The sequence below is a fragment of the Kryptolebias marmoratus genome, linkage group LG15 (assembly GCF_001649575.2).
Source record: "Kryptolebias marmoratus isolate JLee-2015 linkage group LG15, ASM164957v2, whole genome shotgun sequence".
NCBI lineage: Eukaryota > Metazoa > Chordata > Actinopteri > Cyprinodontiformes > Rivulidae > Kryptolebias > Kryptolebias marmoratus.
The window spans coordinates 27,910,492-27,921,920 of NC_051444.1; the positions used below are offsets into that span (position 1 = coordinate 27,910,492).

The following is an 11,429-nucleotide window of genomic DNA, read 5'->3' on the forward strand; positions in this document are numbered from 1 at the left end:
ACGTGAAAGGGGACAGGTGAAAAAAAGGGCTTCATGTCAGACCTTTATTTGTTTTATTTTTATTTTGTACTCATCTAAATAAGATAGCTATAACTATACTTTGTTTTTCAATCAGTCTGACTACTGTGTTCCTAATAAGTCTAACAATTACTTAAATCTCAGCTCTAATTTCCTGCAGCAAAATTTGTGTCTTAATTAAGCAGAAAAACGTTTTGTTTTGTTTTTTGTCCTTGTTGTACTTCCTGTTTCTTTTTTGTCATGGTTCAGAGGTCCCCATCAAACTATGACCTTTGTTGCTGTTTTGAGGAATATATTCTGTTTCCTCTCACCTCAGTCACTCAAACCTGGTAGGTCGCTTCCCCTTTAAATAGTTTTTTGGGGAAATCGTTGCTGCGGCTCTGCTGCGAACAGAGACAGAGGAGGAGGACAGATGCTTCATTAGGACGGATGTTGTCAGTCAGGAGACATCGTGTCCGCAGACAGACTGACGCAGAAACTCCAGAGCAGCCTGTCTGCGAGCATCAGCTGACGCATTTCGGATTTGCCTCGCATCAGGTGAGAAAGCTGCTTTTCTTTTTTTATTGCTGCATAATTTTTAGCCCTGGGCTCTTTTTTGCAAAGCTGAACTTTGGTATTTGTCTGTCTGGTTTTACTGGGAGTCGAGATGTGTGCAGACAGACAGAGACAGACAGACACGTCTTTCAGCACCAGGGACAGAAGCTGCTGCGACACAAGCCTCTGCTTCAGATTAAACACAGACTAATGTCACCTCAACAGAACATTACTTTTCAAAATGGAGACTAGACTTTATTTTAAACCTAAACAAGCTGTGTTGTATGTGATGCCAGAAGAGAAAAAATGCTAATTAAAAAAGGAACAGTATAAAGTCAGAACCAAATAGCAACATAAATCCGTTTAAATGCAGGACATACAGGAAGAAAACAAAGTAATTATGACATTTATTCAAAAAACGGTAGATTGATTGGAGAGGGGTCAAATGGGTAATTATAAAAAAAACTAGTGATTTAGGAGGTGATCTGATCTTTTTAATAAATATAATGAATTAAAAATATAATAGTAGAAAATAGAGTAGAAAGTCAATAAAAGAACTGATATTTTGATCAGCAGAGAGGTGTAATGAAACTCAATAACATTTCTCTAAACTATCTTCAGAACAAAACAAAATGTTTACAATTTGAAATTTACCTACATCCAGATTTAAAACACTTTTTGAAACATAACAGCTTGTGTCAGCTTCAAACTGAGCTTCTCTTGACTGACTGATGCTTTTTAATCTTCTGTCATCTTTTTCAGAACTAATTTATAAATTCTGTCAATTGTAAATGAGTCTGCTGCAAATCATGAAAATTCATTGTGTCAGCTGGCTCCATTTGGTGCTTTGTGGCACCAACTGGACAGGTTTTGGTTAAATTACTTGAAAGAAACTAGGCCCTCTTTGTCAAAACAAACAAAACTAAGAAAATTCAAAATATCTTTCTGTTTCATTTAGTCTAAAATTTAGTTCAAATGAATCCATATTTTAACAGATAATGTCTCATTACCAATTTTGAAAAGAAATCTGGTGAAAAGCTCCATGTTACTGAGCCTAAGGGCGCATTGGTGAGCAAAATATTTAAAAATAGGTTTCTTGTGTGCACCAAGCACACGGGAAAGAGTAGTGTGTACATGAGAAACTAATCCATAAGTTTCACATGGGCACAACAATTCTAGTGTTCACCCGGGAATATCTTGTGAGCAACATCAAAGTATCTGATGCACAAAATCCGTTGTTCCACACAAGAAAATACTGACTATGATTTAGTGTGTTTTCAGTTTGGAAAGTGAAATACGATTCGATTAAGCTATATTTTGATCTCAAAACACTTTTGAAATGTTTTTTTTACTATAGTTATATAATTTCCCTCAATCTGCATTGAGTTTTTTGATGACATTATTTAAAATATTTTGTGTTTTCAGGAAAACTAATATATATAGTCGTCTGCTGTCATTTTGGCTCATTAGGCTAGAGAAACTATCTGGCGCAAAAATGTTTGCCATGCACACCAGATAGTTTCTTATGTGCACAAATAACCTATTTTACATACTTTTCACCAATGTCTCCTTTAAATTTTGTACAATGCAACCATCATAGTGATGGCTTTATTTTTTTAATAATTACCTATGAAAATATATAAAGACTGTTCTCTTTGCATTTAGAGTGGTAATTTTAGTCCTAAAAACATATATATTTTTTGACGTTGTTGATAAGAACCTCTGTGTAAAAACTTTTCACAATAATTTAAATTTAAATTTGTTCCAGGTATTTAGAGTTTGGATTAATCCTGAGTTTACAACTCTATTTTGGGAAATACAGCTTTCTTTTCAACATGATATGATTCTTCATGTATACATTAAAGTATGACGTTTCATAAAATCTGTATTATAAAAAAAAATTGAATGTGAGCAGGTTGGTAAAAGAAGACTTTAATTTATTATGAAATTTACACACTCTTTTACTTGTATCTCACCTTCATTGCTAAACTTGTTTTTTGTCTTACTCTGGTGTAATATTTTAATGTGAAATAGACAAAAGAAATCAGTTTTGATGTGTTGATTCATAAACAGACTGTGATTGTTTTGCAGGAGCAGAAATGGCGGCTGCAGACATCTTTTCTTTCATTTTGTGGACGTCCACCATTGTCTCTGCTGGACTCTGCTGCCCGGAGCTCTGTACCTGCTCTGATAAACACGGTCGGCATTTTGCTGAATGCTCCTACAAACATCTAAGTGAAATCCCTTCCGGTTTACCTCCCAATGTTACGACCATCAGTCTGTCCTCTAACCGGATCGGTTCGATACCACTGGGCAGCTTTGATAATGTGACCCAGGTGACGTCTCTGTGGATGGCCTACAATGAGATTGTCTCCATCGAACAAGGAAGTCTTGTACCTTTGGTTCATCTGCGCAATTTTGACATCAGCCACAATGGGATTGTTGACTTCCCTTGGGAGGATCTGCAGAAGCTCCCAGCTTTGCAGCTCCTGAGGTTGAACCACAACAAGATGTCCAACTTGCCGAGAGACGCCTTCTCCAACCTCACAGACCTGAAGTCCCTTCGACTCAACAATAATAAGTTTGTAACTTTAGCTGAAGGAACGTTCGATGGTTTGGTGTCTTTGTCCTATTTGCAGATTTATAACAATCCTTTTGCGTGTACCTGTTCCTTGGACTGGCTCAGAGACTGGATTTTAACAACCATCATCTCGGTTCCGGATCAAAATTCGATCAACTGTGCAACTCCCGAGGAGCTTAAAGGTGAGCTAATTGTGAAACTGCCCGAGTCAAAGTGCACAAGCCCAAATGTGACAATATGGACAGAGCCAAATATTCATTCCTCAAGTTTCTATGAGGGCAGTAAGCTGGTCCTGACTTGCGAGTTTAAAGGAAACCCAAAGCCACAGGTGCTGTGGAACATTCACAACAGAAGCCAAAAGCAGGAGGTGGTTTTGTCCCTCAGTGAGGAGACCTCTGCAGAATCTAATGAGGACTCTGAAAACTCTGCTAGAGTCTTCAATAACGGGACTCTTCTTATTTCGGACCTCAAACAAGAAGATGCGGGAAACTACAGCTGCTCTGCCACAAACGAGTTCGGTAGAGCTCAGGATTTTGTGTTTGTGAAAGTGATAGAACGTCCAAAACCAACACCCATAAGACCACTGATCACAGTACTAACTTTCACTAAAACAAACCCATCTAGACACAAACAAACAGACAAAATGGCCCCCTTTGATTCTAAATTAAAGGAAATAGACACTATGATGGACATGACCACCTTAGCTCCAACTGCAGAAAGCGTCACCTCCAAATCTTATGAAGAAATAAGATTTCTGCCCCAATCCAGTAAATGTGGCCTGACAGCGAACACCAAGAACATCTCCAGCCATGTCCTGAACGGGAGCCTGGAGGATGTAAAGCAGTACACATTTGACTTCGGTGTTATAGCTTTAGGTGTGTCAGAAACAGAAGCAACAGTGCGTCTCAATCCTCTCCTCATACCCAAAGGCAGGAGCGCCAGCCGAGCCACCGCTGCCACATCCAAGAACTTCCAGTCCGACGGCGAGGAGAACTTTGACTTCCCAGATGTCTTCAATGACGTTCATTCAAACGGTTTGTATCTGTGCATTGCTTCAAAAGGCAAACACTCTGCCGTGCAGTGGTCCCGAATCAAGGAAGGCGTCAACACGTATCAGTTCAGCGGTTTACGACCTGGCACCAACTACTCCCTGTGTCTGACCTACAGAGGGGAAGACTGCAAGGTCCAGGTCCTGTTTGCTACCAGAAGGAGCGTCCCAAACCTGCTAATCATCATCTCAGTTAGCATCTGCCTCCTCACTGTGTCCACCGTGCCTCTGCTCGGCGCGACATGCTTCCACCTGGTCTACAAATACAGAAGCAAGACCTACAAGCTGATCCTGAAGGCCAAAGACCAGTACCACGCAGAGAGAACCCTGAACTTAAACATGCCGCCGCGCACCGAGTCTCAGAAGAAGATCGACGAGGAGACAGAGAGCGCAGATGATGGGGAGAAAGAGGCAGACACAGAGGAGAGTGTTGTGACGGAGTCTTTCTCTTTGTCTCACTGCAGAGGAAACACAGATGACTGTGAGGTGGGGTCTGAGTACAGCGACAGGTTGCCTTTAGGAGCTGAAGCTGTGAATATTACCAGCAACTACAGATATCCTAATGACTAATCTGCAGATCTGTTTGGGTTCAAAACCTTCATGTTGTCCGTTTGTGCCAATTCGCCCAGAGATGATATTAATTGATTACTTCAAAACAGAACTCAAGCTGTAAGAGTGACAGGGAGGAGAACCAGCCACCATGTTCTGGACACTGCAGAGGAAAGTGTCTGCTTTAGGCCCAAACCTTTCTGTGAAACTAGCAACTAAATGTCAAAAATACAGTAGAAATATAGTAAGCTTTTAGAGTAGACAAAGTGGCTCAACGTGAAAGCAGTTGCTATATATGCACTTTCTTTTTAACTAAAAACTATTGTTTTTATTTTGGGAAATACATTGATTTGCTTTTTTATGTCAGTTTGATAAGCTAATTTTATGTTGAGAAATGACAGAGTTATATCTAACAAAAAAGATTTTCTGTCATCGGCACCCTGAAGGGATTTTCTAGGCTTATTTGTGTGTCCTATCAGTTTGGAGAGTGAGCGCTCTTCTGTGTTGTGCAGGGACCCCCGCTGCTGAAGGTGTTGCACCAAAAGCTATTTATTTTATATAGTTTCAGATATAGGCAGCCTTTGTGTCACACACAGTTGTGGAAGAAGAAGATGGAGGGAGGCAGAGGATAGGCTTACCTATGACTTGCAGTCAGGAAAAAAACAGATCTTCAACTGTCATTTTATATTTTTACAAATGGTAAATGGACTGTACTTATATAGCACCTTTCAAGCTAACCAGGATACTCTAAGCCAGGGGTGTCAAACCCAGTGACGTAAGGGGGCCAAAATTAAAAATTTGGTCCTAGCCAAGGGCCAATCATGATCAATATTTATTAAAATTTACATAAATTAACCTTGGTTTTAGATGTATTATGTCAAATCATTCATATAGAAATATCAATGACCTTTACAGATTATACAGAATTTAGAGCAAGCATACTTTAATGAACACAGACAAATAGATCAAACTTCAAAAAGCACATCATTAGCAGTCATTTTTTATGCCTCACTCAGCTTTTAAATTAATTTTTTAACATTAAAACAGATTTTTTTTTAAAAAGCCATCAACAAAAACCTGATCATACAGACATTAAAACTATATATTGTTGGCTTCTAAGTCACTGTCAAGAGAAAACTTCACTAATTAGGCTCAGTTTTTTTAAAGCAAAATAAGAATCAGAGACTTGATCTGTCCCAGACTAGAGGGCCGGACCTGATGAAATCTAAATATTATCTTGGGGGCCGGATGAAATGTTACAGAGGGCCGAAACTGGCCCGCGGGCCTTAAGTTTGACGTGTGTGCTCTAAGCGCTTTACAACACAATCTTCCCTCATTTACCCACATACATTTGTACAGCACTCTACAAAGCCAATCCAAATAAATCAGTCTATAGAGTCTAATTAGTTTTTTAAACTCCACTCATACACTAATGGGGCTCATCAGAGGCAATGAGGGGTTCAGTGTCATGCCCGGGGACACGTCAACATGTGACTCCTGCCAGGAATCAAACCTCCAACTCTCTCATTGGAGAACAACTGCTCTAACCACTGAGTCACAGCCACCCCACAAAAACACAAAAAAATGTATGTTTTTTTTCTCAATAGCTTCCATGTCTTTGGAGCAAGGTGATAAAAAAAAAATATTGTTGAACTGTTTCATTAGGTGTTTTTGTCTTATTAGTTTAGTCTAATGGAACAATTCCACATTAATGACTGAAGAGTAAAAATACTTGCAACAATTTTCATCTTTCAACAAATAGGTTGACACATTTAAAACGTGCTGCAAAGTGATAAAGGAAGATGTCAGCTACATGTAGTGAACAGTAAATATTGTCAATGTGCGAAACATTAGCAGTTCAGTAAAAGCTTACATGTTTTAACTGTTTCAAAGAGTTGGACAGAAACCAGCTGTTTGTCTAAATGTGAACATTTCCCGTGAGCATAACTGTGGTCACTTCAGAGTAAAGTGTAACTATAACCTAATGTGGTGGTAAAATGTGGTCAGTATTATCTACCTGACATGTCCTGAGTCCATCTCAGGTCATGTTTCCACCATGTAGAACCTGCATGCTGCTCGTCGATGTAAGCTGCAGTATGTTGTGTCTTCAATACTCAAAAATACCTTGGAGTCAGTGCTTCCTGTCTGTTTTACACCCTTAGTATGTTTTAATTATTTCTCTTGTAACCCTATGTGCCTCAATAAAGTTTAAACTCAACTCGTGAGGTGATTAGTCCTGTCTTTTCTTTCCCAAAACGTATCAGATTGATATCATTTTTATTTTGTTGCAAATCACAGGGTCATCTCAAATGGAAAATAAACAAAATATAGGATGCAATATTTTTAAATAGTTCTCCTGCACTGTTTTTTATTCTTAAAAAGCATAAGTATTTATGCCTGTTTGTAATTCTCTTAGTGAACAGATGAGAAGAAAAAGAGAAATATTTAAGTGGTAAATCATAAAATTACGATATTTGTTTAAAAAACAAAGCAATGAACTTAATGCTTTTATAATTTAACAAATTAATGGTAAATTCACCAAACACAAGGTTTAATTCTATTTAATTAAACCACAAGATTTGATTTGATAATAAATAAATACTCAAAATGAACAATTACAAAAGTTTAATATATAAGTTTGTAACATTAAGAAAAATCCTAATAGAGAGGCTTTTATTATTTTGTGCTCAGTGAACAACAGAGATCATGATAGAAAAAGGCATTACTGTAATCTGCCATCAAAAATGTTATACTTTTCCTGTTTTTAAAACTACGATCGTTACAAAGATGAAAAGCAAACACAATAGGATTCACATCCATGAGCTGTCGACAACAGCTGTGAAAATAAAAATATTCCCCATTAATTTCAATCTAGCACTGCAGCTAAAGTGTTCATGGGACTAAGCTTGTTTTAAAATCAGTTTTCAGTAAGTAAAATTTGACATTGTGATTTTTGAAAAGGTGCAGCGAAACATCAAAGCACTGAGATGTCATGAGAATCGGCATGTGTTGATGTGGCTGCATTAACCCGGGGCTAAAATAAACCGTAGAGCCTCATCGACCCCCAGCTCCAGCTCTGATACTCGTATTGATCAGCCTGTTTGTTCCCAGCATCAATATGGAATCACACAAAGGGCTCTGCGGAGGAGTCAGTTGTACAATTAAAGTTAAAGTGTCTCAAACAGCCTTTTAGGATCTGAGACGTCACATCTGTCAGAACGTTTTGTTTGGTGACTGTCTGAGTGTCTGCTTGGGATGGACTCAGACCCAAAAAGTTGGACACATATTAAGAAATAACAACATGTGTCGTGTTTGTGCTGTAGTTGAACAGCAGAATTTTTTTCCAATTGTTTTTTTGTTCTTTTTTTGTCACTAATTTCTCTGTGCATGAAAACAGTAACAAAGTACAACAAGAATTCAGTGTTTTAAAAAAAAAAGTTCAAACTGTGATGAACCTAATTCAATTGGAGTTGTTTAGCTCTATGTGCAAACTCCTCCAAACAAATAGAGGATGTTTTTAAGGAAATCTTGTGAAGGCAAACACTTTTTTAAGGGTCTCCTTTGAAGTTAGCATCATGTCTGACAGTTAAACACTGACTATACAAGTTCCACCTTAAATAAAGGCCACAAAATTTATTTAGTTACTAAGAATAAAGAAAACTGACTGATTACTCATTCACCATTACCTTGTGATAAACTCCTGATTATATATTTTTAAATGGCTAAAGATAAGTTACTGAAATGAGAGCAAGTGCTAATAAACCGTTATACTTGCCAAAAAGTGATCAGGAGTTTTGGTTAGTCATTATTTTGTGATTCATTTCTTGCTAATTGGATATGGAACTAACCAATTACTACTTCATTGTAAGCTGTTATTTGCTAGTAGTTATTAATAATAAGCTCTGGATTTGTCTCTTGCTCATTCCAAATTGACCAATAATTATTCATTACCTAATAAATATGTAATGATAACCTAGCACAAGTCCACAGCTTGTTTTTCATTCATTTCCATCTAACTAGACAAATGTTGTGGCTCTTTCTGTTCAGTGTAGTCCAAACTAAACCAATTAAATTTGCTGCCAAAATTACGGCTCTCATTCTGTTTCATCTGGATGTGGGGGCGTCTCAGGGGACTGGATCAGCTCTGCTTCTGGTTTTTCAGCCTCCTTCTTGGATCTGCGGTTCGGGGTGCCGTTCAGGACACTCTCAGAGGTCTGCAGCGTCTGGAAGTGCTTCCTGGAGCCCACCAGGGAGGGGTTGTTGACCAGCGTGTAGAGCAGCTGCCAGCGAGCGCGAACCCTCCAGCTTCCTGTCGACTTGTTGGGTCTGTTCTCCTGAATCCCTGAAAGCATGAAGGAGGAGCGGGATGAGGGCACAACCAGGCGGCAGACTGAGCAACTAAGGCTTGACGAACAGTCTGTGTAACTGTGTAAAGATATGTTCATGTATTTAAGAGAGTTTGACACAACTTTGTTACTCCCCTTTTGGCTACTGGTACATATATATTTAGGATTCCTGGGAGAAAAGTTTAGAACTTTAGGTGAAATCAAGTTAATATTAATAATTTCATGATTGGGAGCAGGGGTGTGCCTCAAACACACCTTCAACCACCAGAGAAGCCTTTCACCTGCTCATTCTATCAGCAGTTTGTCTTGTGCTCTCAGCCCCTCCCTTCCCCCCTTCCCCTCATCCATTCATTCTTATCTCATGGTTACCCTTCCTTTCCCTTCACACTCATGTCCTCATTCCTCATTACAACCCCTTCTTACCCTCCTCATCATCACTAATGCCTTTTCATTATCATCATCTCTCATTACAAGCATTAATTATCACATTTAATGAACTCAACTCTCATCATTTCATTTTAACTTCGTTTTAAGCTCATCCACAGCAAATATACTCCAGAAGGCTACACAGGCCGAGTCCAGATCTTGTTGAATACAGTTAGATTTTGTCAGATTCGTCTTAATACAGACCGATCCAGTAGAGGGTCTTGAATTGGCTGAGGTTATTGCCTACCAAGAATGAACCCCCACTCTGAGTGCCCTTTTAGTCACTAGTGATGAGACTTCAGATTCACCCATACCCTCATTATTGCTTCTTTATCTCTGATCAAAGCACTTTGCTGTGGCCTGGCTCCTGATTGGGAACTTGTGCAAAACAGGAAAAAAGTTCAAAAAGCAAAGAGGTTTCAGAGGATAAATGAAGCAAATGCAAGATCACTGGCAGACAGACTGACATTGAAGCTTTTGCTGAAATTCTTGTTTAGACTTATTTTTCAGTTTCATGTTCAACGTAACAAGCTACTGTCATGTTGGCTATTTTTGGGGGGTGGAGGGCGTTTCATTCTACTTGTGTTTGATTTTTCACTCCTTTGTATTTCTGAGTTATTGTGTTTGTTAATGTTTGATTTTTGCCCATTGTTTCCCTGAGTTCTCCTGACTCCAGCTCTTTGCACACCTGCCCCTCATCTGTTAATTAGCCCACCTGCACTCACTCAGTAATCACCTCTCCCAGCTTATATACGACCTGGTTTCTCCATGCTGTTGTCAGAGTCTACCATTTTCTTTCAGTCAGCGGCCTGATTCCATCTGGTAATCTTTCATTTCTGTGTTTGGTTTTAGTTATGTAGAATTTTAGCTTGTTTTTTTTTTTTTTTTTTTTTTTTTGTTATTATTTATGATAACAAATACTGGTTAGATTTAGCTCCTGCTGGTCTGCCTGTAGTCTGGGCCTTCTCAGAACTACAGAGCATAAACTTATTTAATATCAATCAATCAATCAACTATATTTCTATAGCACATTTTAAGAACCACAGGGGTAATCAAAGTGCTGTACAATAGATAAAAACAGTAAAATGGAAAAAGATAAAACAAATAAAAAGAAAAATAGATAAAAAGAGACATACACATACGGGTTCACAGCAGGTATGTTTTAAGGTGCCAAGAAAGACAAAAATCACAGTGTGTTAAAAGCCAAAGAATAAAAGTGTGTTTTTTAAAAGAGATTTAAAAACAGGAAGAGAGGAGGCCTGCCTGACACTCAGAGGTAAATTGTTCCAGAGCTTGGGAGCAGCAACAACAAATGCTCTGTCACCTCTGAGCTTCAGCCTAGTTTTGGGGACTGTCAGCAGTAACTGATCAGCTGATCTTAGGGATCGGGGCGGGCAGTAAGGCTGAAGCAGCTCAGATAGATATGGTGGGGCCAGGTTGTTCAAGCATTTAAAAACAAATAACAGGAGCTTAAAATTAATTCTGTAGTGCACAGGGAGCCAATGAAGGGACGCCAAGATGGGAGTAATGTGCTCGCGCCTATGGGCCCGAGTTAACAAACGAGCAGCAGAGTTCTGCACAAGCTGCAGATGGGCAAGAGAGGTCTGGCTAATGCCTACATACAGTGCATTACAATAATCAAGACGAGCTGTAATAAAAGCGTGGATTAATTTCTCCAGGTCAGATCTTGTTAGGATTGGTTTGACCTTTGATATTTGACGAAGCTGATAAAAACTTTTCTGAACATCACTGCTGATCTGTTTTTCGAATTTAAAATCAGTCAAACTTCACCCCCAGATTGGTGACACAGTCTTTGAGATAAAATGACAGTGAGCCAAGATCTACACTGGGAGAGGAACAGCAACTTGGACCAAACAAGACAACGTCTGTCTTGTTCTCATTAAGACTAAGGAAATTAAAAGAAAAC

The 11,429-nt window shown here is 38.8% G+C and overlaps 2 protein-coding genes across 2 annotated transcripts in view; one reads left to right on the forward strand and one right to left on the reverse strand.

Annotated features, from left to right (window-relative positions):
• Positions 1–444: 444 nt before the first annotated feature.
• LOC108242102 (immunoglobulin superfamily containing leucine-rich repeat protein 2) lies at positions 445–5,555 on the forward strand. Its single transcript, XM_017426722.2, has 2 exons — positions 445–555; positions 2,644–5,555. Exon 2 carries the CDS (start codon positions 2,652–2,654, stop codon positions 4,749–4,751), a length of 2,100 nt encoding a protein of 699 aa, XP_017282211.1. The 5' UTR covers positions 445–555; positions 2,644–2,651; the 3' UTR covers positions 4,752–5,555.
• A 1,783-nt stretch (positions 5,556–7,338) lies between these two features.
• LOC108242098 (receptor for retinol uptake stra6) overlaps positions 7,339–11,429 on the reverse strand; it is a 17,237-nt gene continuing 13,146 nt past the window's right edge. Inside the window, exon 17 of the mRNA XM_017426718.2 lies at positions 7,339–9,072. Coding sequence (XP_017282207.1) covers positions 8,825–9,072 — 248 coding nt within the window. The 3' untranslated portion in view covers positions 7,339–8,824. The remainder of the gene's footprint in view (positions 9,073–11,429) is intronic.